The sequence below is a fragment of the Puma concolor genome, chromosome C2 (genome assembly GCF_028749965.1).
Source record: "Puma concolor isolate L17-30 chromosome C2, mPumCon1.1.hap2, whole genome shotgun sequence".
Lineage (NCBI taxonomy): Eukaryota > Metazoa > Chordata > Mammalia > Carnivora > Felidae > Puma > Puma concolor.
This window is the reverse complement of record NC_141675.1, coordinates 6,558,466-6,586,260: the sequence shown is the minus strand read 5'-3', so window position 1 is coordinate 6,586,260 and position 27,795 is coordinate 6,558,466. Positions and strand designations below refer to the sequence as shown.

Sequence of the window (27,795 nt, the reverse complement as noted above, 5' to 3'; positions counted from 1 at the left end):
AAAGCCTCTGTGTGAGGATTATTTGAACCTACCTCACGCTGTCCTTTCTTCTCTGCCCCACATGCCTCCTACCTCTGTGAGTTACTTCTTTGGAAAGGTGAAGCCTGGACAAAACACTTAAGCTCCCTAAAACTTAATTTCCTCGTGTGTAAAATGAGGACAGTGGGATTTACCTCGGAGAGTCGCTGAAAGATAATACATGTAAAGCACTGAGCTTAGTACACAGAACATACTAAGTGCACAGAAAACGTAGCCGAGTGCTTCTGTATGACACCCGTGGAGGACCAGCAGGTCCGTGAGAAGAAGAAACAAATCTATGCCACTATAACACACGTGGACAGGACAGCGCACAGAGGATGTCTGAAAGCCACCTCAAAGAGCAACTCGGGTCCTAGAGAAAGAAAACACACAACACTGGACTTGAAGAAAGCTGAGCAGATACATCACACACAGTGCGTGACCTGGAGGCACAAAAACAAAATGCGTTCACGTGCTAACATCCAGAGGGACACAAAAACAATGTCATCTTGTGGTCAGAGTCCTGTGAACCTGACACGAGATCAGCACACAACCTGCAGACCTCACAGTTTCCTTAATTAGTTCCCACATCAAACAAAATACTGATCTCTCATCTTTTGGATCTTTTATCTCTGGAGAGAAATTTAGTCTTAAGTTTAGGATTTCATAATTTCTTTAAAGCCAAGCCACGAAAATACATTAGCCTGGAGAGGACACACCTGCTTCATTAGAGATGCTCTGGCACGTCTTCTGAGATGGCAACTAAGGTGGCTTTCTCTCCAGGATTCCTGACTGCTCCTTAGCTTTGAGTTCTTCTAGTTTCTTCTTATAGCGGTTCATGAAGTAATCATCTGGTTCAATCCCTGCGTTCTTCAAATTTTCCATGACCTTTTCCAGTCTAGATACTGATCGGGCTCCCTCAATCTTTCTCGTGCTCAGGTACAGGGTGAACTCCTGGAAATCCAGGAGTTTACAGGTGTCCACAGAGCAGATATTCCTGATACCGCTAGTTCTATCCAAATGAGGAAAAAACACCAGTCCTGATAACTTCTCCAGGTCCTGAAGACTCACTTGGAATTCACTTAACTGGCGTTGGAAGCCAATGGCCTCATTGGGCACCACGAAGGCCCCTAGTGCCAGTGGTTCAGCAGACACTGGGCTTCTGCGAGCCAGGATCACCTTATAAAGGTGCGAGGGGACCGCCACATTATCCTCACCGATCACCTAAAAACAAAGCAGTCATGTGAGCAATGCTAACTTGTGCTAGCAGTTCCCAAATTTTTCCTGAAAAGATTTTTAATGCATTTCTGAAAAGGCATTTGTAAGCTACCTTACCAACGGATTTAAATTCAACTGCCAAAGGTAAGAATAAACCAAAATTGAGATGCGCAGAGAAGATGAGCATCTAACAGGTCGATTCTGACCACATTCTTTAAAATAATGTCATCCCAAAGAGTAGAGGTCACATCCTCTGCTCTGTTTGTAGGACAAAGGGCAAAGGAATGTCATGAGTGAGTCCTGGGTTTTTAACGGGCAAGAAAAGCTGTCATTTTTCTCTTCATCACATAATCAGAACTTCTGGTGCTCTCTAAACATCCAAAGGTCAAAACCCAGCTTGGCAACTCCCGGCTCTAGAAATAAAAATATGGCTTTAGTTTATCAAATTCACTAGGGAGCTCAACAAATAGCCCTCAGAAAAGCAGCCAGACGCACCACGTCGGTATTACTATCTCCAGTTACGCCTTGACTGTGGCTCATCTTTAAAATTCAACTAAGTTGGGGCGCCTGGGTGGCGCAGTCGGTTAAGCGTCCGACTTCAGCCAGGTCACGATCTCGCGGTCCGTGAGTTCGAGCCCCGCGTCAGGCTCTGGGCTGATGGCTCGGAGCCTGGAGCCTGTTTCCGATTCTGTGTCTCCCTCTCTCTCTGCCCCTCCCCCGTTCATGCTCTGTCTCTCTCTGTCCCAAAAATGAATAAATGTTGAAAAAAAAAAAAAAAAAAAATTAAAATTCAACTAAGTAAATGTAAATGCCGTTAGCTCAGAGTTTTGCACACTCTTGGGCCTATTATCAAACACAGAACTTCAGAATGTCATCAAACCAAGCACTATAGAAAGGTATCCATACAACAGAAGAGCCAGAGCCAGGGTCAGGCCTGCAAACAACTTGGTTGCCTATGTAGGTTTGCTCTAATAATGAAATAACATTATTATGGAGCCTTTTCAAATTTCCTTCCAACTGGCTTAAAAGCCATATCCGTTTTCTGAAAAAGGAAAACTGAACATCCATTTCCTTAATGGCCTCCAATAAAATGATACGATCCAACTACAATATGCAAGTGTACTACTGGCCCTCCCAGGTCCTTCCTTTGTACAAGTAGGCATTTTGCTCCTGATCAAAGCTGCTTGCTACAGGAGCCCCTGCTGGGAGCCCAGCTAAGGCAGAGGGATGAGAGCTACAAGGATTCTTTTCTGGTTTCCTCTAGCTTCTACCTACATGGCACACAGCCTGAAAATGCCATGGCTATCTGCTGTCTGGCACACACAGAGGTTCCACTGCCAAGACCAACGGCAGGGCTACAGGGAAGCCCCATCTACAGGATCGCTTTCTGCAACTATTGTCTCTGGAGTTAGTGAAAGTGGCTGATCAGGGTTCACTTTAAAGTTTATGAAAGTACACAATCTATAGGCACAAAACCCTACACCCCTCCAACGTATCATTTATGAAGCTGAGGAAATGAACGTACTCTTCAAGGCAAAAACCATACTGAAGGTGAACTCTACAGAGATCCACAATGAGCCTACACATCACCAACAGATGTCAACTCAACAGAGCAACTCAGAGGCGCTATGGCTGCTGCTGCTGGAAACACAGAAAGGGGCAAGCTTTACAATGAATGCAGCTGGTGTCTGTTTTCAAGAAGCTTCCCATCTAGAGGAAGAGTCAACCCCACTGCTTTCACCAGAGGCAAAATGTGGTCAGATGCCAATACGGAGCACAAACAGCACTAAGGGAGTGGCGGCTAGGGAAGCCAGGGACCGGAACTGAGGGCACAGCTGCAGCTGAGCCATAGTTCACAAGGGCAGAAGTTTAAATGGGCTTCAAGTGTTAGCTGGGGAGCCAACAGTGAAGCAAACCCTTGATGCCACCTGGTGGACATTCTCCACCACTGCAGCACAGCCTCAGACCAGCTATGAGGCGCCTTCGAGCCTATTCGCTTGATGGTATTCTCTCTCCATGGACTCTTTGTCTACAAACAAATAGCAAATTTCAAGAATGATTAAATGGTCATGCCCATCTAGTGCCAACCAGGGCTTCTAATCAGAGTCTTTAAATTCCAGCCAAAAGTAAAGAAGTTTGACGTTTTAAGATTTATAAAAATAAACCATTTCTATTGGGTTTTCAAAAACACACAATAGCCAGAGGACCTCCAATACTACTATTAAGAATCCTCATGGACACAAAAATTCCTACTAAGAACCACATCATGTGATTATTTCACCCATGACCTTCTCACAATATGTCAACAAGGAGGGGCAAAATACTACCCCTAGAAATAAAGAGAAAAATGAAAACTTAGTCACTATCTTCTCTGATTTAGTCTGCTTTGTTCTTAGGAAGTAAACATCTGTAACCTGTTTAAAACAGGAACCAGCAACATTTGGAAATTCTGAAAATCCACTCTTTCTTCCTTGAATATAAGACTTTTAAAAAAATCGTAAAATATTTTAGAGCTATCATCTTTGTAGACAACTCAACCTACACAATAAAATTATCCCAATTCTGGGAAAACTGGAAGTCTTTCACAAAATGTTTGTAGAAACTGCTAGGGACCGAAACCCCAGGGACTTGGTCAAGTCCTGGCTTCGCCACTAGGCTGCAAGTCATGTCCACTGGTACCTTCTTTCCCCCTTCATAAAATAAGTAGTAACTGTCTTCATGCTGCCCATCCCACAGAATGGTTATGAAGATACAAAGATACGTTACTTCAAAAAAAAAAAAGTTTCAAAATCTGCAAGACCTATGTAAAAAGTAATTTTTGTAGTGGAGGTCATTCAAAAGATCAGATGTAATTTCATTTGGTACAAAAAACAGTTCTGCTGAGGGACTGTGGGGAAATATGGGATCGAGCAAGATTAGATCAGTTAAAGGTGAACAATAGGGTTTCAGAAGGAAGCAGGATGGACACAAATGAGACCCTCGACAAAAGGCTCGGGGCTTAACATGACCTAAGTCTTCAGTAACAGTAAATCAGCACAAATCCTTGTCGTAGAAGATTTAGGTGTAAAAATACCCTACAAAGGAAACCCTCACTGCTGTTAAACCAAAGAGCATGGAACTCTTGTCAAGACTGTAGCAAAAACTGGAAAACAATTGGGTGTGACTAGGAAACAAAACATAGACAACAGCCATAAAGCTGGCACTCACTCACGACCTAAAGTTAGTTTTTGTACCTGCTGGCCTGAGGTGTCCTTCCGTCCAAGAGACAGAAACGACAATTTGCTCTCGCTGCCCCAGCTCCACACACACACAACTGGAGTGCCAGAAGAGACAGGCAATACACAATACTCGGGCTAAGGCTGCCATTTGTCAGGTCACAAACATACACCTACTGGGCCTTAAATAAAATCAAGCAGCAGCATGAAGAAAACACAGGTACCTGGTAGAATCAGTAGATATAAGATATCTGGTTACATTCCCCTGGTAAGACAAAAAAAGAAAATCTAAAAGTCAATCTGTTAGACCCATCAAGAGACCAAGCCCTTAAAAAATCAAGACAATTGGGGGGCGCCTGGGTGGCGCAGTCGGTTAAGCGTCCGACTTCAGCCAGGTCACGATCTCGCGGTCCGTGAGTTCGAGCCCCGCGTCGGGCTCTGGGCTGATGGCTCAGAGCCTGGAGCCTGTTTCCGATTCTGTGTCTCCCTCTCTCTCTGCCCCTCCCCCGTTCATGCTCTGTCTCTCTCTGTCCCAAAAATAAATAAACGTTGAAAAAAAAAATTAAAAAAAAAAAAAAAATCAAGACAATTGGGGTGCCTGGGTGGTCAGTCGCTTGAAGGTCTGACTCTTGATCTCGGCCCAAGTCATGATCCCAGGTTCGTGGGATGGAGCCCTGCGATGGGCTGCACACTAAGTGTGAAGCCTGCTTGAGATTCTCCCTCTCTCTCCCTCTCCCTCTCCCTCTCCCTCTCTCTCTCTCTCCCCCCACCCCGCCCCCACTCTGCCCCCTTCCCTGCTCACACTCTCTAAAATAAAATAAAATAAATAAAATAAATAAAATAAAATAAAATAAAATAAAATAAAATAAAATAAAAATATAATTAAAAAGTCAAGCCAATCAAGTGAAAGAAAGAAACCATGTCAGTGTGTTATCACATGTCAGTGTGATAAATAGGGACTCCATACCTTTGAGGACAGAGGAAGAAGGAAAGGAGGGAGTCAGAACATGTGGCAAAATCAACAGGCAGACAGCCAACCCTTGTGTTAGTGTTAAGCCCGTGCAGGAGCTCGGGCAGCAGCACAAAGCCCGGGAGACAGTGCCGCGCAGGCTGGGCACCTGTTCCGGGTAAGGATGGGGAACCGCCAAGTCTCAGTCCAACCAGCACCACCTTCCCACTGTCCATTCTACTTGGGAGATTTAGGGTGGGAGGAAGGAGATACTTCACTAGTAAAATAATTTATTTTTGAATTAAAACAGATACGGACATGAATGAAAGCTCTGCCTAAAGATCAAACAGGAAATTCAAAAGAAAAAAAGAATCACTCCCTGATCACTTCAGGTGATGCCTCAAGATTCCTGAAAGCAGGTTTCCCCTTTCCTCCCCCTCTAGGAATCGGTTTGGAATGAGTCTGGAAAGTAATGCTGTAGAATGAAAACGCGGACTGTTGAGTACTTCTAACATCACCACCACCACCACCGAGGTGACAAATTGGAAGCTCACTTTCTTGTCAGGTCAACTATAATGTTCAGGCCAGAATCTTCAGGTATGTTTCACTTGTCTGGAATCAATCTCTTCTTGAAACAGGCACATCAGAGAAAGCACATGGATGACCTCAGCTATAATAAAGGGGGTGATTCTGATTAGAGCTGTCAGATGACTCACTTCTGATAAAATCACTGCGACTAATCCTCCCTTGGGCCCACATTCACTCAAGTCCTATGACGCTCTGATCCTTTCCTGCATATTCTAACAGACATTTCCGCCTGGCTAGCAGGGATCCTCCCCTTGGCCCATTTTCTGTTATTTTTGCATGCTAGCAGATATCACTTGCAACTGCTCTCCATTTTCACCATCTTTTACCTCCTGGCCTTAAGCTGCTGTGCAGGAAGAGCACAGCAGTCCCTTGACTGTAGACTTTTGAGAGCTTCAAAGAACAATGCTATGAACGACTGGCAGTTCTCATACACGTAGGCAGACCCATGTTTGGATCTCCCCTTTGACAACTACTAGCTATGTGACTTGGACTTGACCCCTTAAAACCTCAATTCCCTTGCCTATAAAAAAAGACAACCACTACTTCCTTGTAAGAACTGCTTATGAGGACTGAATGAGATAGAAGGTCTAAAACTGCTTATATACCGTGTGGTAGGTCCGGCCCTCAATTAATACTAGTTCATTTGCTTCACTTCCTGTACAGTATACACATACATGCCTCATTGCCTAGAAAGAAAACTAAATAAACACCATTTTTATTAGCTATATGCTCCTAAAATAAGGTTCAGAACATAGTTGTAAACAAGCAATATTAAATGGCTGGGTCTGAGAAAACAAAACACTTTCCAGGCATTCTGAACTGCCATACATAATTGCAAGATATTCTCTTGAAAACAGGAGTTCACAACTCAAATATTTCCCCTGAGGAGAACAAACCAGTCTCTAGGGCTGGGCAGTGCTGCACCCCCTTTCTCAGCATCACCGAACGACGTGGTTTTATCCACGTGGTTTTCTTATGAATTGCTAGAGAACAGCCCGAATGTTTTTTAGCTGGGCATTTAAGGCTTCAGACACCTGGCTCCAACCTTTCCTGTTAGTTTTGTCTCCTTCCCTATCTGAGCGCTTTATCGCAACTGTCTGCAGAACTTACTGTTTTCCAGCACATATCCTACCTTCTCCTATCTCTTCTCCTTGCTGGCTTTGCCTTCCACGTCTCCTTTCTTTAACCAAATTCTCCCAAGTTTACATGTGTGTGTATATATGTGTATGCATACGTAAAATTTTGGCCCAACTAAATTCTTGAAATGGCAAGCTGAAACATTTTTTCCTAAATAATTTACTAAAGGATCATATTTTGCTTTCATGATAATAGATACACTACGGGCTTCTAACTTTAAAATTCCACCTGAAGTCGTTTGATCTGAAAAAATAATGCCATGTGTAACAAAAGCTGTATTACTACAGAGAAAATGTTAGTGAAAATACAAATATAAAAAAGTAAATCACTTCGATATGAATCTTAAAAAAATGAAAACCTATATCCCTCCCCAGGGATATAGATTCCTATCAACATTCACCTGTACATACACACACATAATACACAGAGTTAAGTGCTTTATTTATAAGCAGGGTGTATAAATCTCCACACACACAAAAAAAAATACAAAGGAGCAATGAGGATGGAGAAAGAAGGTCTTCTGAACAGTGAGCCACTAAAGGCATTAGAATTTGTATACTATGTTCTTCGGGGCTCTCTCCACCCACTTTAAGCTAAAAATAAATGTGGTGAACACACATGACAAGCCAACAGCAGACGAGCACTCAAGAATCAACTTGCCACCCAGATCCTGGTTTCTAAATACCAATCCCCATTAAAAGGAACCAGGGCTCTGTGCAGAGATGGCTGATCCCAGAGTCTGGCCAAGATGAGCCTTGGAATATCACATTATTCCAGAAAGTAGAAGCACTAAAAATACAATGAGGATGTGTCAAAGCACACGGGAGACAGTCTAAAGGGGCTCCCACTGGCCAAATCAAAGACAATTTGAGCATCAAAATGAATACACAGCAGATCGATTAAAACTCACTGAATAAGATAAGAACCCATCAATTCACACTGATAATAAATAAGAAGGAAAAGCTCTTCCTTACAGCAGAACATCAACTAATAAAAGTAGAAGGAAGAAGAATAGAAAATCATTACTTGGCGACAATTATAGCATTAATTGATTTAGGCCAGAATCTTCAATGGATCTAAGACTAGCAGGTGACAGTTTGAAGAGGAAAAGAATACTTAACACGGCCTCAAAGGACTTCCACAGATAGCTGATTAGATTCAAAGGAGCAATGATAACTTAGCAGTGAAGAAATCTCGAGAGAACCACCTTATCAAGTGATCTAAGGTAATATCACCAATAACAGGACAACCCGACAGCACATGCATCCTGCTATGATGCACCGAGGTGCACACAAGCTCATCTCTGAAGTGTTCTGCCAGAAACAGAACTGAATTTAATCAGAGGAAACAAGAGATAAACTCAAATTGAAGAACATACTACAAAACAACTGGCCTATATTCGTCAGTGTCAACATCGTTAAAGACAAAAAGGCTGAGGAACTAACTGTTTGAGATTAAAGAAGGCTAAAGAGACATGACAGCTAAATGCAATGCATGATCCTAGACTTCATTCCCTATCAGGGAAGAAAGGCTGCGTGACGAACATTATTGAGGCAACCGGCAAGATGTGAACATGGACTGTACTGGGGATACTATTCTTAGATGCCGAATTTCATGAATTTGATCATTGTACTGTGGTTATGTGAAAGAATGGAGTACTTAGGGGGAAAGGGACAAGATATCTGCAATGACCTCTCCAATGGCTGAGAAAATCCTAAGAATAGATGCATGCATACATAGAGAAGAGGGTGCAAACACTGCAGAGAGCGAACAAGTCCAGGTGAAACAGGTAGCGGAGTTCTCTGTTCTTGCAACTTTTCTACAAATTTGAAATTACTTCAAAATGAAATGTTACAAAATACCAACGTGCTCTGCCAAAGGCTGTGCAAAAAACTAATGAATAAGGATTAAAGGAGGTTTCCAGTTCAAAATGGCAACCTGGGCTGAAGCCTTTGCTCCTCTCTCCCCCAATTAAAAAAATATACATATATTGGGGCATATATATATGCCACCGGGGGCTCAGTTAAGCGTCCGACTCTTGATTTCAGCTCAGGTCATGATCTCACGGTTCATGGGATTGAGCCCCACGTCCAGCTCCATGCAGACGCTGCAGAGCCTGCTTGGGATTCTCTGTCCCTCTCTCTCTCTCTCTGCCCCTTCCCTACACTCACTCACACTCTCTCAAAATTAAACATTAAAGAAAAAAAATCTAAACCAGCTATGTCACTATCCTGATCAAATAGCGTCGTCGCACCTCCCTGAATTCGATCCGGACCTCTCCCCATTGCCTCCCTCTAACTGCCCTCCTCTTCAGTGCTCACTCTGCTCTAGCCACGTTGGCATTCTTGCAGCCCCCCGAATACGCCAAGCTAATCTCACCCCCATGTCTCTGCACTTGCTGGAAAACTCCCCATAGGTTACTCTCTTACTTCACTTAGGTTTCTGCCCAGTCTCATTTCCCCTTAGCAGCCAATCCTTTCCTTTCCAACTCCGTGTTTTCTTTTGCCATATGGCACTTTGTTTATTGTGTATCTCCTCTCCACTATAAACTTGTTTACAGCTGTTATCAGAAATACCTAGAATAGTGCCAGGTACACAGTAGGAGCTTAATAAATATTTGCTGAATAAAGGGAAGGAAAGAGGGTGGGAGAGAAGGGTTGGAAGGCAGGAAACAAGCAGTTTGTATATTAGAACAGAAGTCAGAGGGCTCCAAGAATGATGTCTTCAAGAAGAAACTGATTAACCTTTTTAAAAAATAGCATGATGGTAAGGCTAAATGGTCTGAAATAGAAAGTAAAAGTACCGTATTTCATTATTTAAATGGAATAAATTTATTTTTTTTTACATTTATTTATTTTTGAGAGACAGAGAGAGCGTGAGCAGGGGAGGGGCAGAGAGTGAGGGAGACACAGAATCTGAAGAAGGCTCCATCCAGGCTCCGAGCTGTCAGCACAGAGCCTGACACGGGGCTCGAACCCACGAACCCACGAACCGTGAGATCGTGACCTGAGCTGAAGTCAGACGCTTAACCGACTGAGCCACCCAGGTGCTTCATTCAAATGGAATAAATTTAAATGGTAGCAATTATAATACCCTGCCATCTTTATACCCCACTTCTCAGATTTTTGTTGTTTATGGAAAACCTCTCTCAAGTGGCACAACTTAATAATACAGGATTATATCTACTTCTCCACAGATCCAAACATTCTACTTAAACATTCAGAGTACTATACATGCTGCTTTTATACTTTCAACGGAGTCAGGATTCTAAAACTCAGAGACCAACGAGGACGAGACAGGAAATGTAAATGGATGAAATGGACCAGGTGAGGACTACGGTGAATGGAAAAAGATGTGTTCCATTGAGAGAGAAAGCTGCTACTACATATGCCCTACGGGAATATGTGCCAAGTGTTTGAGTCATCTGATTTTTTTTAAGAGAAGCTAATACCTGGATTTTTAAAAAAATTTGTTTTAAAGTTTATTTATTTTTGAGAGAGGGAGTGAGAGAGTGCACACGAGCAGGGGAAGAGCAGAGAGAGAGGAGAGAGAATCCCAGGCAGGCTCTGAGCTGTCAAGCATGGAGCCCAACATGGGGCTCAAACTCACAAACCGTGAGATCATGACCTGAGCCGAAATCAAGAGTCAGATGTTTAACCAACTAAGCCACCCAGGTGCCCCTAATACCTGGATTTTTTTGTGAAACCTCCCAATTATGAAAAATTAGCAACTAATTCAAAAACAACACACTGTGTTAACCAAATCAAATAATCTACACGCTGGATGTGCCACAGAAGGCCTCTGTCTAGAATCTCTGCTATAGGCAAAGCTCAGACCAAATTATAGCTAGCAAACGCAAAAATAAATGCCATAAACCTTGACAATACATAAGTAATAGATTAAGAAGTAAAGATTTAAGTATATTACATAAAGTTTATGGTGCAAAGTTTACCAACAGAAGAACTAAAAATAACATGAATGACATAATGGGACAGTGTGTGAAGTGAACCAAAGAAAATTCATGCATTTCATAGTGAAAGCATCAACAGAGACCATTTAAATTGGGCAAATCAAAATTAAGAAATACAGTTTAGCACCCATTATTCTCAGACAGGTAGATAAACAGCAGAAGAACTAGGAAACTGGACAGTGGGGCTGGGACGGGAAACTGTCCCTCTCATACCTCTTACACTATCTGGTTTTCATTACTATGCACATAGAGTTCCATAACAATAAATTTTTAAAGTATGGATTTAAGGCTCATTAAAAGATTGTTTGGCAACTATGGCTTCAACATGAGGGGGGAGAAAAAGCATCAAGATTAAACTATGTTTAATATAAGCATCTAACTTCACAACTTCTAACATAATACATAATTTATGAAAAATAGATTCAAAAGTTGTTTGGTTTTTTTGGGGGTTTTTTTTGTTGTTTTTTTTTGAGGTAGAGTGAACGAGCATGCATGTGAGCGGGGAAGGGGCACAGTGGGAGAGAGTGCAGAGTCCAACACAGGGCTTGACCCCACAACCCTGGGATCATGACTTGAGGCCGAAATCAACAGTCAGATGCTCAACCAACCGAGCCACCCAGGCACCCGTCAAAAGCTTTAAAATTAACAGAAAGGCATCTGTTCTCTAAGGTTCTGTGGATGAGAAAAAGGAAAAAAAAAAAAAAAAAAAGAAATTCTGCCTTACTAAAAACTTCCTTACTAATTCCAGGACCGTGCCCCATGCTTTGATACACATCAAATTAACACACATGTCAAAATAATAACCTTGTATAATTCAGTCCAAGTGTACTGTATCTTTCAGATATTATTTGAAGTTCTTGATATAACTATGGGCATTTCCTGATTTCAGTACAAATGAAGTTTACTTTTCTGTTCTTTTGGTATTATTGATTTCTGATGGTTGTAGGGATGAGAAAAGTCATGACTTCTGGACTCCAGACGGACTGGCACCAACAGAACCGGAGGCAGAGAACGTCACTGGAGGACTCTGCCACATTGCAGGTGTTCAGAGCTTCAGCAAAATCTGATTAAAAGTTATTAAGAAAGTTGTTGACTCAAAGAAATGGAGAGAGAGGACTCACAGGATGTGAAATCCAGGAAAGAAGGGAGAAAGCGATCAAAAGTGTACTTTGAGGCATGTCATTTACAATTCTGTATACATCCTCCTCCCACATGACAGGTACTTGAAGGCTTGCTAGATTAAAGATTTGCCAGTGAGCATGCATAGATCCTATAAATTAATACAGATATGGAAAACTAACAGGACAGGTCCAGAAGCCCAGAACTTGAAAAAAAGACCTAAGACCAATAGGGCTTTAATACAAAAACAAGAAAACAAGACTATTACTCAAAGTATACCCTTCAGGAAGCTGATCGTGGCTGCTCTCACACATTTCATCACCATGACACTAATTTGGGTGAAGACAGATGACAGGTCTCTTTTGAAACTCTCTTTAAGGACTGGATAGCAGTCACTATTTAGGAGAAGCAAGGTAAGTCTTTTTAGTGGTTAGTTTTATATATTCCAGTGTAATGAAGAATTCTGGTATAGAAAAGATATATTAAAATATATGTACATATACATGTTTCATCCTAATTTCAAATTTAGAATTTGCAAGATTAGCACAAAGAACACCTGTGTGTCCTTCACAGCTTCATCAACTGTTAACATTTTGCCCACTTTGCTTTATTACGTTTTTCCCCTCTGTATTTTTCTTTTCCCTAAACCCTTTGAAAATAAATCACAGAACCATCCTTCAGGATGCATTTCCTAAGAGCAAAGACATTCACTTACATAATCACAGTACAACTATCAAAATCAGAAAATTAAACACTGACAAAATACAATTATCTAATCTACAGGCCTCAAATGTTGCCAACTGTCTCAATAATGTCCTTTTTAGTATCATCTGTTTTCTGATCTAGGATCTGATCTGAAATCACACAATGCATTCTGTTTCCATGACTGATGAAGCTCCATTAATCTGTAATATTTAGATGCTCAAGCTTTGTCTTTTACAACGCTAACATTTTTGAAGAGTACAAGACAGCTGTTCCACAGAATGACCCTCAAAGGAGTTTGCCTGATGTTTCTGCACAGTGAGACTCAATGCTATGCTTTTTGGCCGAAATATCACAGAAGTAACATTGCATTCTTCTCAGTGCATCACACCAGGAAATACAGCTTATCAGTAATCCCATTATTGACAATATTAACCTTGATCACTCGGTTAAATTTCTCCACTGTACAGTTACCACTTCTTGCTTTGTTATTAATAAGTAATTTGTGGAGAGATTCTTTTAACTATATAAACTTCCTACTTCCCTTCCCATAAAACTTTCACTCACTAGTTTTAGCATCTACTGATGATTCTTGTCTGCATCACTTATTACCATGATGGTGGCAAAATGATTTTTCAAACTCATTCTTATAAATTTATTAATTGACATTCTACAGTCAGCAGATGTTTTTCCTTACACTCATGTATTTACTTATTTATTAGAAGTAAAAACTCTCCTCCAATTCAATAGATGTACAGGCCATTATATTTTGATATCAAAGAGCCCCAGACACAGTAAGGTGGAAGGCCTGCAAGTGGATTTCTATGTCCTTTTGATGTGTCCTTACCATATAAGCACTTCTTGCTTTCTGGCACAAGATGTTCCATTTTGTACTTTCCCTGTACCAGGCCTGGAATCAGCCACTTTTCCACATGCCAAGTTCTCCCAGTAGAAGACGGTTTTTTATTTTTTACTTAAGGATTATTTTAGGCTAGCTTTTTTTTTTTTTTTTAAGTTTATTAATTTATTTAGAAGAGAGAGACCACACGCAAGCAGGGAAGGGGCAGAGAGAGAGAGAGGGAAGGAGAGAATCCCAAACGGGCTCTGAGCTGATAACTGATTACTGATAGCTGACATCATGGAGCCTGACACAGGGCTCAAACTCATGAACCATGAGATGGTGACGTGAACCAAAATCAAGAGATGCTTAACTGACTGAGCCACCCAAGTGCCCCATTAAGTTTTTATTTTGAGAGAGAGAGAGAGAGAAAGCAAGCACGGGTTGGGAAGAGGGGGAGAGAGAGGGAGAGAGAGAATTCCAAGCAGGCTCTGTGCTGTCAGTGTGGAGCTAGACATGGAGCTCGTTCTCATGAACCATGAGGTCACGATCTGAGCCAAAATCAAGAGTTGGACACTTAACCCACGGAGCCCACCCAGGTGCCCTGAAGATGGTTCTTTAGAAACAAGATCTGGTCTCAAGGTATGCTCACTGCTGATAACATATCACTGCTTTTAGGCCCGTTCAGCAAAAAGAGCTGGCAGATATTTTTATAAGCTATATTTTTAAAAATTATACCCAATTTAAGGAAAAAAATATACTTTCGGCAAAAAATATACTACAGCATTTGGCCAACCCGTATTTAACAAATATCCAGCCAAAAAAAACCCAACTGTTATGCTATTACTGGGTTAATTTTCCTTTCATACTTTGCATAAATTCTTCTACTACACAGTAAGCTAGTCATATAAATCTTCCGATTTTATGAAAACAAAGCACACATAAAACTAACTTCATCACTTAAAGTTTGAAAATCAAAGTTAGGAGAACCTCTTTTCCAACGGCAAGAGTAAAGAGGATTTAACAAAGCTCAAGAGGGGCGCCTGGGTGGCGCAGTCGGTTAAGCGTCCGACTTCAGCCAGGTCACGATCTCGCGGTCCGTGAGTTCGAGCCCCGCGTCAGGCTCTGGGCTGATGGCTCGGAGCCTGGAGCCTGTTTCCGATTCTGTGTCTCCCTCTCTCTCTGCCCCTCCCCCGTTCATGCTCTGTCTCTCTCTGTCCCAAAAATAAATAAAAAACGTTGAAAAAAAAAAAATTAAAAAAAAAAAAAAAAACAAAGCTCAAGAATAATTAATATTTTAGGGGTGCCTGGGTGGCTCAGTCGGTTGAGCATCCGACTTCAGCTCAGGTCACGATCTTGCGGTCCATGAGTTCGAGCCCCGTGTCAGGCTCTGGGCTGATGGCTCGGAGCCTGGAGCCTGCTTCCGATTCTGTGTCTCCCTCTCTCTCTGCCCCTCCCCCATTCATGCTGTCTCTCTCTGTCTCAAAAATAAACATTAAAAAAAATTTTAAAAAAAAAGAATAATTAATATTTTAAAAATAAGAGAATACAGGGAGCCCATTTTTTTCTTCTACCAAAAGAAAAAATACTAAAATCAAATTAGCAAACTGATCGGAGGAGAGAGATTAACCTATTTAACATACGAACTCCTGTGCCAGTCCTTCCCTCCCATAAGAACTGCTGGAATACTCTGAGGGCATGAGCACCTAGGTGAACACTCTGGATACTTATACATCACTACGCGGCTGATCCAGACAGGCAGATAATAAGCAAGTGCGACAGGACATGCCCTAAAGTTACTTTTGTTATCCTAAACCTGTTTCTCAGGTCATTCAATTCTATCACAGACTTTCTAACCAAACCAGCATTTACTAAATATCTGCTTTCTTCCTAGAGCTGAGCTAGGTGTTCCCTCCAAATACATCTCTTGGACCTACAGGGAAGTCCTTCAATCCCTCTTTGCTCACTCTATCACCTCTTCCTCTTCAGCCCACCCAGTTCCCTGCCCTGGACGCATCTCGCAGTGTGTCACTGTACGAATTCAGCTACCCTCTGGCCGCAATCCCCACACCGCTTACTCTCACACCGCACGCAGGCCCTCACACCACTTATTCTACTCTTACGGTTTAACCTCTCTTTCCGTCAGTCCGTAGGGTTCTTAAGTATCTTGCATGTAAAAAAACTTCACCTTTTTTAAAAACTCTAGCATCTACAAGAAAAGCCATTCCTCCCACTTACTCTGCTCACTGCCCCCTAAATATCATTTGAACTTTTTCCTCTCCTCACCAAAAAATGAGTTCAGGGTTACTCTTTCCCATATTCCTCTATCGTCCTCCCTCCAGCTGCTTGTGTGGCGCCGTGTCTGTTCTCATATGGACGGACCACTGCAGTAATGCCCCATTCGCCTCGCCTCTGACTTCTCTTTCAAACAGCCCTTCCTCCCTACTTTCTACATAGTGCTGCCAGCATACTCTTTAGAAAACCCAAAACAAACCAAATGTCTCCCACACTTAAAACAAACCTAGGACTTCTATCTAAATATTAAAATCTAAGCCTTCATGGAATACAAAGCCCTCTACTTACTATCTGGCCCCTGTCTTACCCGTACTTGTAGAAATCATCCCCTCTGAGCCACCCATACCTGTGTTGAGCCCTAAGCTGCAATCTTTATCAATGATACCAGAATTGCAGACCTCTGCTGTTAATCCCAAATGTCCCGTGCTTGCACTGCTCCATCTCTTGAACTCCCAGGCTCCCTTCCTGACTCAGTTTATTCTTTTTCTCTCCCATCTTAAAAAATTTTAATTCCAGTATAGTTAAGATACAGCGTTATATTAGTTTCAGATGTACGATACAGGGATTCACTGACTCAGTTTACTCTTACTCATCTGTCAAGATCTAGCTCACAAACCACTTCCTGTTAAGTCTTCCCAACCCACACAAATAGAGTTGGTCAGTCCTCTTGTGATGGCCCTTCACCATGTATTTATCTCTGCTGCAGCATATCACACTCTAGCGTGATTAACTCACAACACGTCTGTCTCCCTTTCTAAACTGTGGGCTCCCTGAAGTCAGTGGTTGCTTTTCAATCCATCATTATATCCCCGATGCCTATGATTCCAACAGGTGTTCAATAAAGGAAATTAGAAAGTAGAATACAGAATGAAATTATAATCTCATACAAATAACATAAGCCTGAATGTTAAAACATACCCCTACCTGGTAACTAACTGTTTTCTTTCCATCACTTCCAGTCTGAGGTAAAGTCAACGGTCCAGATACGATCCAAACATCTTCAAACCTCTCCGTCAGTTCTCGACAGTACATTTCCATTCTGAAAAACAAAGCAAAAAAAAAAAAAAAGGTGTGATACTCTCACAGACATAAATACAGAAGAGAAGCAAACCATCATCAAATCCCTAGGAAAGACATCAGGAAAACTGAATTTCACAGATGAATGTGAACAAGACAATATTGCACAAAACATCATACGCGTATAAGCAATAATTGTCCCGGTTCTTCAATGCACAAAACTTAAAAATTAAACACATTCATATGACTATCTACATTTTCCTGTCTGTGCACTGAGTATATATTTTAGAGCTGAAATCGTCTTCTCCCTTATCTTTCTGTGTTGTAATTCTCAATCATTTTTCAAGAGTTATATATCATTTCATCAAGTTGATACACCTTATTTATTTAACCATTCCTCCTGTGGGGCAAATGAGTTCATCCTAACATTTCTTACATAACACAACATTCCTTAGGATAAACCTCAAGGGCCAGAATTACTTTACTGAATATTTTAATAACACTTGATTATATGCAGCAGCAGTATTTTTAATGGTATTGTACCAATTTACTCTATATACTCCAAAATACGACCCTGCAGTTTCACAACAATCCTTACCACTGGGATTTATCATTTAAAAATGGCTGCTAAGGGGCGCCTGGGTGGCGCAGTCGGTTAAGCGTCCGACTTCAGCCAGGTCATGATCTCGCGGTCCGTGGGTTCGAGCCCCGCGTCAGGCTATGGGCTGATGGCTCAGAGCCTGGAGCCTGTTTCCGATTCTGTGTCTCCCTCTCTCTCTGCCCCTCCCCCGTTCATGCTCTGTCTCTCTCTGTCCCAAAAATAAATAAACGTTGAAAAAAAAAAATTAAAAAAAAAAAAAATGGCTGCTAATTTACTCTATAAAAATGGCGAGTTTAATATGCATTCTTACACTGCAGTTGGCAGACATTTATGAGAAATTACAATGTATGTCATCATCCTTCAGCTTCCATATCTAAAAAATAAAATCAACGGTATTGTACCTCACAGCATATATGTGTAATTATCAGGCAAATTTTCCTCCCAAAAATATATCCCTTGGGAAAGGAAAATGTTAAATGCTTCCACAGGTATGCAACCAGCCAAAACAAAAAGGAAACTATAAGACAAATATCCCAGGTCTTCAACAAATAATTGGTAAGGATTAAAAAAAAAAAAAAAGGATTAGAAAGCAAACCTACCCAAACCAATCAACCAGAAAAAAAAATTAAAGACGGAGAAACTTGAACACTAATTGTAAAATTGGTAATAAGGAATTACTGCTAAATTTTTAGGGGTAATAATAGTGCTTTGCTTCCATTTTTTAAAAAGTCCTTATCTTCTAGGGGCACCTGAGTGTCTCAGTTGGTTAAGCATCCGACTCTTAAATTTTTTTTTTTTTTAACGTTTTATTTATTTTTGAGACAGAGAGAGACAGAGCATGAACGGGGCAGGGGCAGAGAGAGAGGGAGACACAGAATCAGAAGCAGGCTCCAGGCTCTGAGCTGTCAGCCCAGAGCCCGACGCGGGGCTCGAACTCACGGACCGCGAGATCGTGACCTGAGCTGAAGTCGGACGCTTAACCGACTGAGCCACCCAGGCGCCCCAAGCATCCGACTCTTGATTTCGGCTCAGATCATGATTCTCACAGTTCATGAGTTTGAGCCCCACATCAGGCTCCTCACTAACAGCATGGAGCTCACTTGAGAGTCTCTCACTCTCCCTTTCTCTCTAAATAAATAAAAAAAACTTATTTTAAAAACCCTTATCTCTGGGGCGCCTGGGTGGCGCAGTCGGTTAAATGTACTTCGGCTCAGGTCATCATCTCGCAGGCCATGGGTTCGAGCCTCGCGTCAGGCTCTGTGCTGACAGCTCAGAGCCTGGAGCCTGCTTCAGATTCTGTGTCTTGCTCTCTCTCTGCCCCTCCCCCGCTTGTGCTCTAGGAATGAATGAATGAATGAATGAATGGTTACAAAAAAATTTTTTTTAATAAAAAACAAAAAATAAAAATCCTTATCTTCTAAAAATATATGGGAAAACAATTATAGATAAAATATAGCTGTCACCTGCTTAAAATAATGAGTGGGGGAAGGGAGGGTATGTAGAGAAAACAAGTGTGGAGCTATGACTGTAACTGCTGAAGTCTTTCAAGTGTGGGGTGCTCTCCTAATTATTTTAAACCACAAGTACTGTTTGAGAAAAATGCAATAGCCTGGAACAACCTCAGTCAGTGGTAGTTTTCGATGCTTAAAGAGATCCCCTGGTAGAACTGGTTAAGTGTCAAAAAACTGCAGAAGGCCCAGATTTTTTTTTTTTTTTAAGTTTATTTATCTTGAAAGAGCATGCATGTGTGCACAATCAGGGAAGGAGCAGAGAAAGAGGGAGAGAGAGAGAATCCCAAGCTGACAGCCTGTAGCCTGACATGGGGCTAGATCTCACCAACCGTGAGATCATGACCTGAGCTGAAATCAGGACGCTCAACCAACTGAGCCACACAGGCACTGCTCCAAATTCGATGATTTAATAGTTAGGTTCTATCTGTCTGTCTGTCTGTCTGTCTATCTATCTATCTATCAAAAACTGGTTAACAGTTATGTTTAACTGTACCAAAACTTTAAAAAAAAAAAGAAAAGAAAAGAAAAGCAAGCTCAGCAACTCTTGAAATACACGTAGAAAAAAGTACAGTGTCCTCTGGACATACTCAAAAATTTCTTAATGCTCCAGTAATATTCTGAGTAGTTTCTTCCAAAATTTGGCTTTTGACCAGTGACTTTTGCCACTTCAAAATGGCTGGCTGCTTTGAAGTCTGTACTCCCACAGATAACTGTCCTCCCAAGACCACCACTAGTCCGAAGTACTTACCTTCAGTGGCGTTAGCCTTTGAGAAAGAAAGAGAAACAGTTGATGGGCGCACTAGTACATTCTCCCGGCACATCATTCATCTCCCACAGAATCACATTGTAAAACTCTCACCCCTCACCTGTTCCAATATCCAGCATTATTATCAAAATTCTGAGGCACAATATTAGAAAGGTAAAAGGTTTCAGCCATGGCTTGCTGTGAAAAGAAATAAAAATAGTAACCTGCACGGAAATGCCTTCCCCTTTGAGATTTTACAAAGAGACACAAAAAGCAGTTCCTTATACGTTAGCTCTAGGCGATTACAGTGACTACTTGTTTAAATAAATGAGAGCCACAGTTATTTCAGGTCAGAAAGCCCAATACAGATTATTCAAAATAAGGACTGTAACAAAATAAGTAGTTTGGTATGCTAGCTTTCTTTGTAATTCTTACAATTCAAACCTGTTACATAGACTCTAAGAACTAAGTTTCCAATGTAAGCTAAAGGGTAAGTTTTCAGCCTCTGGCAAAGAATTTCTACATAAAGGTCAACTTTCAGAAACTTTATTTAAGTAATACAATACAACATTTTAGTAAAAAGTGGCAGAGAAGGATTCCTTGCTCTTCTGAATTTCGGGCCACTAGATGTGCATTCATTTCACATTTCTGACCCTAAACACAAGGCTGTCGTCGTATCTCCTTCCACTGATCTATATTACCATCGATTACCTTCTCTGCAAGTAGTGGTTCTCAACCTTGAATGCACACTGGAATAAGCCAGAGAGCTTTAAAAATATTGGTGCCGAGTTCCACCCCCTAGAGTTTCTGACTTAACTGCTCTGGGTCTGGGCATCAGGATTTTTTTTAAAACATCCCTAGGTGATTATGAGTATCTTAAGATTAAAAACGACCACCTTAATGACAATAATCACCAAAGCTGATGCAATACATGTCCATGTCATAAAAGACATTTGTCTCCTTTTTTTGGCAGAGAACTTATTTTACTTAAAGGACACTAGGAAGACATGATAACTAAGTGTGATAGGCGATTCATGACTGAATATGGATCAAAGAAAGTCGTAAAGAATGCAATTGCAACAATTTGGCAAATCTGAGCATGAACTGTAGATTAGAGAATATTATTGTACAAATACTCAAAAATACATGTACACACACTTCTTGGTATGATGATACTCTTGTCATATATACATATATCCTCATTTCTTACATGATACAATCTCCTGAGCAATATCTATTTAGGGATAAAGTGTTATGATGTCTGCAACTTACTGCTGACGGTGAAAAAGAATTGTATATACATATATATGTATGCACACATAAAGAAAACATATCAAAATGTATTGGCTATACTATCTTTTTAATTTTTCTACAGGTAAAAATGTTTTTGCTGTATTCTCAACTTTTCCACAGGTCTGAAATCTTTCAAAATAAAAGTAAATAAATAATAAATAAATAGCTCCTAGTGGCTCTCCAGTTCTTTTACATAGTAATTAGTTTGACTTTTCAACCTATTTAAGAATGTTTTACGGGCGCCTGGGTGGCGCAGTCGGTTGGGCGTCCGACTTCAGCCAGGTCACGATCTCACGGTCCGTGAGTTCGAGCCCCGCGTCAGGCTCTGGGCTGATGGCTCGGAGCCTGGAGCCTGTTTCCGATTCTGTGTCTCCCTCTCTCTCTGCCCCTCCCCCGTTCATGCTCTGTCTCTGTCTGTCCCATAAATAAATAAAAACGTTGAAAAAAAAAAATTAAAAAAAAAAAAATAAATTAAAAAAAAAGAATGTTTTACCATCTAAGCAAAAAAACCCGAATTAAAGTCAGGAAGAAAAATGCAAAATAAGAGTACAGAAATTCTCAAATACTAAGGTTTGACTCCTATGTTCTTAAAGTCCAAGTCCATTGGTATATAGACCACCAGCCCTGTATTCCCATCCCTCCCAAAAAAATATGCCTACAGATGAAAATTTGTTATTTCCTGCTGGAGCCATGTGTCCTCGTGACCACCCACTCCCAACATAGTCTTCATTGAAGGCACTGAAGGTTGGAGGGATGTTGGGATCAGGCTTAAATTTACAATGTTTTCTGTCGGCATCACCTACAGAAAAACACACAAAATGGGCAAGTTATCAGTGGATAAATATTCCTCAAGATTCTCTAACCAAGGCAAGCTGTTTGCTGCTGGCTAGTATCTCTCTGAGTAGCTAGTACTTAGTGATTGCATGCATGTTTCAAGTTCCTGGGATAGTTCAGATACCTCATCTGAATTTAGCAAGGACTAGTCTAGGAAAGAATGCTTTTTGTACAGTGTAGCTACCTCATATTCTTTTGTTTCTAGCCTTTCAAATTAAAGGAGAAAAATCCTCTGGATAGTATTTAAGTAAAAACAACGACCAAATAGCTGAACTATATAAAAAGCTTACTACTAAATAAACTCTTGCTTTTCAAAAGACCCTCATGCATTGTATTTTGTGCAACTGTATTTGATAAGTTTACACGTACTGAAATAATGGATATATATAGACACAAAACAATTTGTCCTGGGCAGGCACAGTCTAGGGGAGGGTGAAAGTGTCTCTGATATCTTGCTTGTCGCTGCTTAAGCCATGACAAAACAAACATTTAGGTTATGAGTTCAACCCAGAAATTTCTGACACAAAGTATCTGAGTACCACATGGGAGAGAAAAAAATCTCAATTTATTTCTATTCTAACACTGCCAGGATAGTTTGCCACAACAGACATCAGCAAATCCTAACAGTACATTTTCCACTGTCATTAGGCCAGATCTTGTTAAACTACAAAAATAATGGGGATAAACGGAACATACTCAGGCTGCTATTCAAACAAGTTTAAAATGGAGACCAATGAAGTTACTGATTCTAATGTCATTTCATTCAGCCAGAAAAATTTTAAATGATCCCAAGACTCAGAATAAATTACCTACTACCTAGCTTTTTAGAGCCATGTCGTAAAGAAAAAAATAACTGAAGAACTGATAGTAAACTTCTAAGTGTCATTACCACTGGAATCACTTCTTTGCATGCCTGGTTGTCTCGAAAATTCATTTGTGGGAATTTCCAAAGGCCTAGGATGAAGATGACTTCCTTGAGATGGGTATAAACCTGCTCCGATCAGGTATCTGGAGGCACTGCCAGAGGAAGACCACGCTGAACCAAGTTCAGGACTTAAGGACTTAATCCATCCAGGCTACGTGGCTTTGGGCTGTAAGTGTGCAAGATAGCCAGTGTGTGGCCTCAACTTCTCTGGAACAGGTTTTTTATTTTCCTTTTGACCCTTTCCTGCTCAGTGCCAAGACAATCTCCCATACAGTCCCTGAAGGTGAGCAGGCAGGTTTGTTCTGGTTCACCCTTCCTCCCCCACGGTGTAGCCCTCTGGGGTTCCAGGCTAATGTGGGAGGGTCTCCTATAAGACAATCTACCTTGGGTGAGCCCCAGGTCTTGCCTTTAGTCCCCTTCTCCCTACTACAAAGGTGTGGCATCAGAAGCAATGTGGCTTTGGTTTACCAGGATTGCCCTTACCTCTCTGGATTCTAGCTCTCCCCCAAATACTGGCTTGGCAATTCACTATCATGCTGACTCGTGTGTGTGTGTGTGCCCGCGCGCGTGAGACTTTTTCCTACATACTTCTTACATACTACTACTAATATTTCCTGTCATTTTTTAGCAGAGAGTTAATGGGAATAATTTGGTGTGTCATTACTGAAAACAGAAGACTCTTTAGACTAAAATCAAATAAATCACAGGTATCCTGCTTCCTGTTCTCAAATATTATTTTGCTTCCTCCAATTACACAGCTCACAGGATTTACAACGTGAAATGCCTTGCTTTTCTTATATGCCTCTGAAAATGGCAACAGGAGGATAAAATTAGTACAACTGAAATTCCTTACATCTTGGAAAAAGTCTTGTATTTAAAGGAAATTCATTAGGCTTGAGACTAACTAAACCAAATGAGTTTCCCTCGATGTAAATTTCTAATCGACTCTCAACTGCTATCATAAAGTTTCCAACTACCTCAGTTTCCTTCTAGCAGCAAGCAGTCCAAGACTTCTGCTAGTGTGCTGGTTGGTTGCACTCTAGACAGGCATGCACTCATATGAGTATCAGCATTTTAATATATGTAAACATAACATGCACTGCAAAGCAAAGGAGAAATAATGTGTGGGCCTTACAGCAAATTAAAAGCTAAATGAAATATGAGTAAATAACTATGACAAAAGGTAATACCTTATTACATAAAAGAACTCCCACAAATCAATTCAAAACATAACATCTCAACTGAAAATGGTAACAGTAACTGACAAAGAATAATTCACAAAATACTGATTTTCACTGGTAACCCATAAATGGAAATAAAATCAGCTATTAAATTGGTAAAGCTCAATAATGCTCATTATGGGTGAGAAAGATAGGACAAGTAGTTAACGGTAGATACTGTAAACTGGAATAATCTCCACAGAAACCAATTTAACATTACATATCATCTTAATTACAGGAGTGCACCAAGACTTAAAAAACACACAAACATACTTATACACCTGCCTACCTCTCTAGTCTCATTTCACACACTCTCCCTTGTTCTGGCCACTCTGGCCTTCTTTCAGTTCCCTAAAGGAACAAAACTCTTCACGTTGGGGCCTTCGAAGATGCAACTGTGCTTTTCTTTCTGTCTGGAATGCTCTTGTCCACACCCCATGGCCCACCCAACTCCTCTGCCTAGGTAACAGTCATCCACCCTCCAGACCATTTTCTGGGGAACCCTTGCTAATCAAGATCAGGTTCTCCTATTATCATCTCTCATCACATTCTTTACTGTTCCTTACTTACACTAACCTAACTTTCAATCACTTGTCCTTTGGAACAGTTATTACTAAAAGCAATTATACATACATGTTTAGTGGTTTGATAGGTCAACCATGTGCCATGAATATAGAGACCATCTGCTCTGGTCCCAAGGCTCAGCATAATGCAGACACATGGCAGGCACTTTAAAAATATTTGTGGGGGGGCGCCTGGGTGGCTCAGTCGGTTAAGCGTCCGACTTCAGCTCAGGTCACGATCTCACGGTCCATGAGTTCGAGCCCCGCGTCGGGCCCTGGGCTGATGGCTCAGAGCCTGGAGCCTGCTTCCGATTCTGTGTCTCTCTCTCTCTCTCTGCCCCTCCCCCGTTCATGCTCTGTCTCTCTCTGTCTCAAAAATAAATACACATTAAAAAAAAATTTTTTTTTTTAAATAAAAATATTTGTGGAGACAATGAATGAATGGTGCTAGCTGTAGCAACATTTAAGACAGAGCTTCCAACTCCTATGTCAGGATATGGATCCTCTCAGCCTCCGAGAAAGCTGGGAAGAGTCTGGGGCTCCTCGGCTACCAGGTAGGTCCATTTATCTAAGTGAGTCTTACAAACATCATCATTTTCTAAGTGTGATATAATGTGGAAGAGGTTGAATCAATAATCTTCCTTGCTCTAAATATAGAAACATCTTTCATCAATGCCATCACTTCTAACCACCTACCCATTATCTTGCTTTTGGATATATGTTCAAGTACCCATCTAGGCACGCGCTTCGACTGATCATAAGACAAGGCATGATTAGTGTAACGCCTAGTCTCTGTTCCAGTTAAAGGGACTCCAAATTGTTCCAAGAGAGCCTTTTCTGCACAACCTAAAGATGAAAAGGGGGGTGGGGGGACAAAAACAAACAGTTAGTGATTCTTACTAGGAACAAAACATTGTAAGTCAAGGGAGAGGGGTGAGACTTACCAAGGACTGGCTCAAAAGTCTAATCAACCAGATCCCATTTTGTAATTCATTCTGGAAACATACTTATAGTCCAAAGCATTTGTGTACCAAAGTGAATTTCAAGACCCACTGGCTCAGTTGTGATCGTGTGACATTCGGCATCACCTACTCCTCGTATTGCAAGACATCGCTCGTTTCTCAAGTTAAAATTTACTACAAATGTTTGCTCATCTTGCAGAACATTCTCAGGACAAGTTACTCGCGACCCAAGGTTTTACTGTACTTCCGAGGCAGAGGAGACAGCAGACTTTGCCAGTAATCAGTTGTGTGGTTTTATCAAGGTAAACTGCAGCTATCTCATTAAAAGTTTTTCTTAATGTTTATTTATTTTTGAGAGAGAGAGACAGAGCACGAGCGGGGGAGGGGCAGAGAGAGAGAGGGAGACACAGGATCCGAAGCAGGCGCCAGGCTCTGAGCCATCAGCACGGAGCCCGACGCGGGGCTCGAACCCACGGACCACGAGATCATGACCTGAGCCGAAGTCGGACGCCCAACAGACTGAGCCACCCAGGCGCCCCGTAAATAAAGACCTGATCTTACTGCTCTTTCACACCAAATGTCCAAATAGGTGTCCCATAAAGTACTGTGTATACAAAAGCAGCAAAGGAAAAACATGTCATTACTGGTCACTGATACGACTGAGTGGGAAAGAGCCTACCTCCTCATTACATTTTAAGAGTTAGCGTGGGGACAAAAGCACCGCCTTTTATAAGTATTTTAGAAGACCGCCATCCGCTGACAGTCGTCTTCAACATTCTGGAACTGAAGCAGAGACACGCGCTGCTGCAAAAACAGTGGCAAAACTGGTATCATTCCTCCCAGTGGGAGAAACCAAGTACACATTTAACACGGACTCGGTGAAACTAATCCTCTCCTGATGCCTCCTCCAGGTCTTCAACCTACCAGAGCCGTTCTCTTGCTAACTGCCAAATATCAGAAGGAACCAGTTAAATCGGCAGGTCAGGGAAAGCGTGAACAATGAGCATGAGCTCATTTTCCCTGCTAAATATAAGGGAGCCCTGGCAGCTGCAGGATTTACATACTTTGGAGAACAGCGAGCAGGTGTGAAAATTAATAAAGGGAAACCTCACTAAAGGGGGCTCTGGATGCTCGGAAGGGGAGGCTGGAAGGGGAAGCCACACCACGCCGTGTCAGTTACAGGAAAAACCGCCAAGCGGGGAGATTCCTCAACGCCAGGCCCCCGGGAGGGAAAAGATGTACAGGGCAACTCCTACAAGAAGCTGACCACCCATGCGACTCGGCCAATGAGACACTCCTCACCCTGCACTTTTCTCCAACGGACTTTTCAAAAGAAACCCTCCCAACTTCCTCGGTCGCCTCCATGAAGTTCCTCCCCCACTTTGGGTGTTGGACTTGCCTATGGTTTTGCCATAGCTTGCTTGTCCTCAATCGTTAATTCTCTGCTCTTTCCGAATGAGCCCATTTTTTCTGCTGACAAAATAACGTGACAGCTTGTAGGGTTAAGGCGGGTCCTCTGCGTTTGAACGATGACAAAATGAGGACAATTAACTAACTCATCTGCTAACACTGTGTGCGGAGTGAACGACCTAATGGAGGCCACAGACATTAAAACAAACATACATGTGATAAATACTTCGGTGGTAGATGATGAGAAAACGAAGATGGAGAAGTATGCGAAGGAGGCAGGCGACAGTCCAGGGGGAGCGGGGAGGCCGGGCGGGAAGACTGGGAAGGCGGAGAACCCAGGACCCCCCGGCTCGGGGACGGCAAAGGGAGAAGCGCCGCGGCTCGAAAATTAACGATACACGCCCGAGGTGGGAATCCGGCCCGAAAGCCGGGCCAGGGAAGGAAGAGCAGGCCGACAGACTTACCGTCGGGCTCCCTCACCGCCAACGCTGCCTCAGCGCCCTGACTCCGGAGCACCTGCAGGGCCGTGAACCCGCCTCCCGCGGCGCCCACCACAGCTCCGGCCACGAAGACACTCAGAAAGCGCCGGGAGCCCCTGAGGCGGGAAGCAAAACTTCCCGCGGCCATCTTATTCTAAGGGCCTGACTTCTACAGCGGCGCATGCG

At 41.9% G+C, this 27,795-nt stretch overlaps 1 protein-coding gene across 1 annotated transcript; it reads right to left on the bottom strand.

Moving 5' to 3' along the window:
- Positions 1-420: 420 nt before the first annotated feature.
- On the bottom strand, positions 421-27,795 carry EXOG (exo/endonuclease G). The gene is made up of 6 exons (XM_086720465.1): positions 27,595-27,795; positions 25,455-25,604; positions 21,876-22,015; positions 20,045-20,121; positions 16,974-17,088; positions 421-1,242 (listed from the first exon to the last, which is right to left on the bottom strand). The coding sequence occupies exons 1-6, from the start codon at positions 27,755-27,757 to the stop codon at positions 781-783; spliced, it is 1,107 nt and encodes a 368-aa protein (XP_086576591.1). The 5' UTR covers positions 27,758-27,795; the 3' UTR covers positions 421-780.

What these genes read in the sequence shown, in the direction of transcription:
- EXOG (XM_086720465.1), bottom strand. Translation starts at nt 27,757, where the DNA reads ATGGCCGCGGGAAGTTTTGCTTCCCGCCTCAGGGGCTCCCGGCGCTTT. An exon ending in ATCCAAAAGCAAGATAATGG is followed by an intron (nt 22,016 to 25,454) that starts GTAGGTGGTTAG and finishes GTTTTTCTGTAG; the next exon opens with GTGATGCCGACAGAAAACAT. An exon ending in AATGCTGGATATTGGAACAG is followed by an intron (nt 17,089 to 20,044) that starts GTGAGGGGTGAG and finishes TTTGTTTTTCAG; the next exon opens with AATGGAAATGTACTGTCGAG.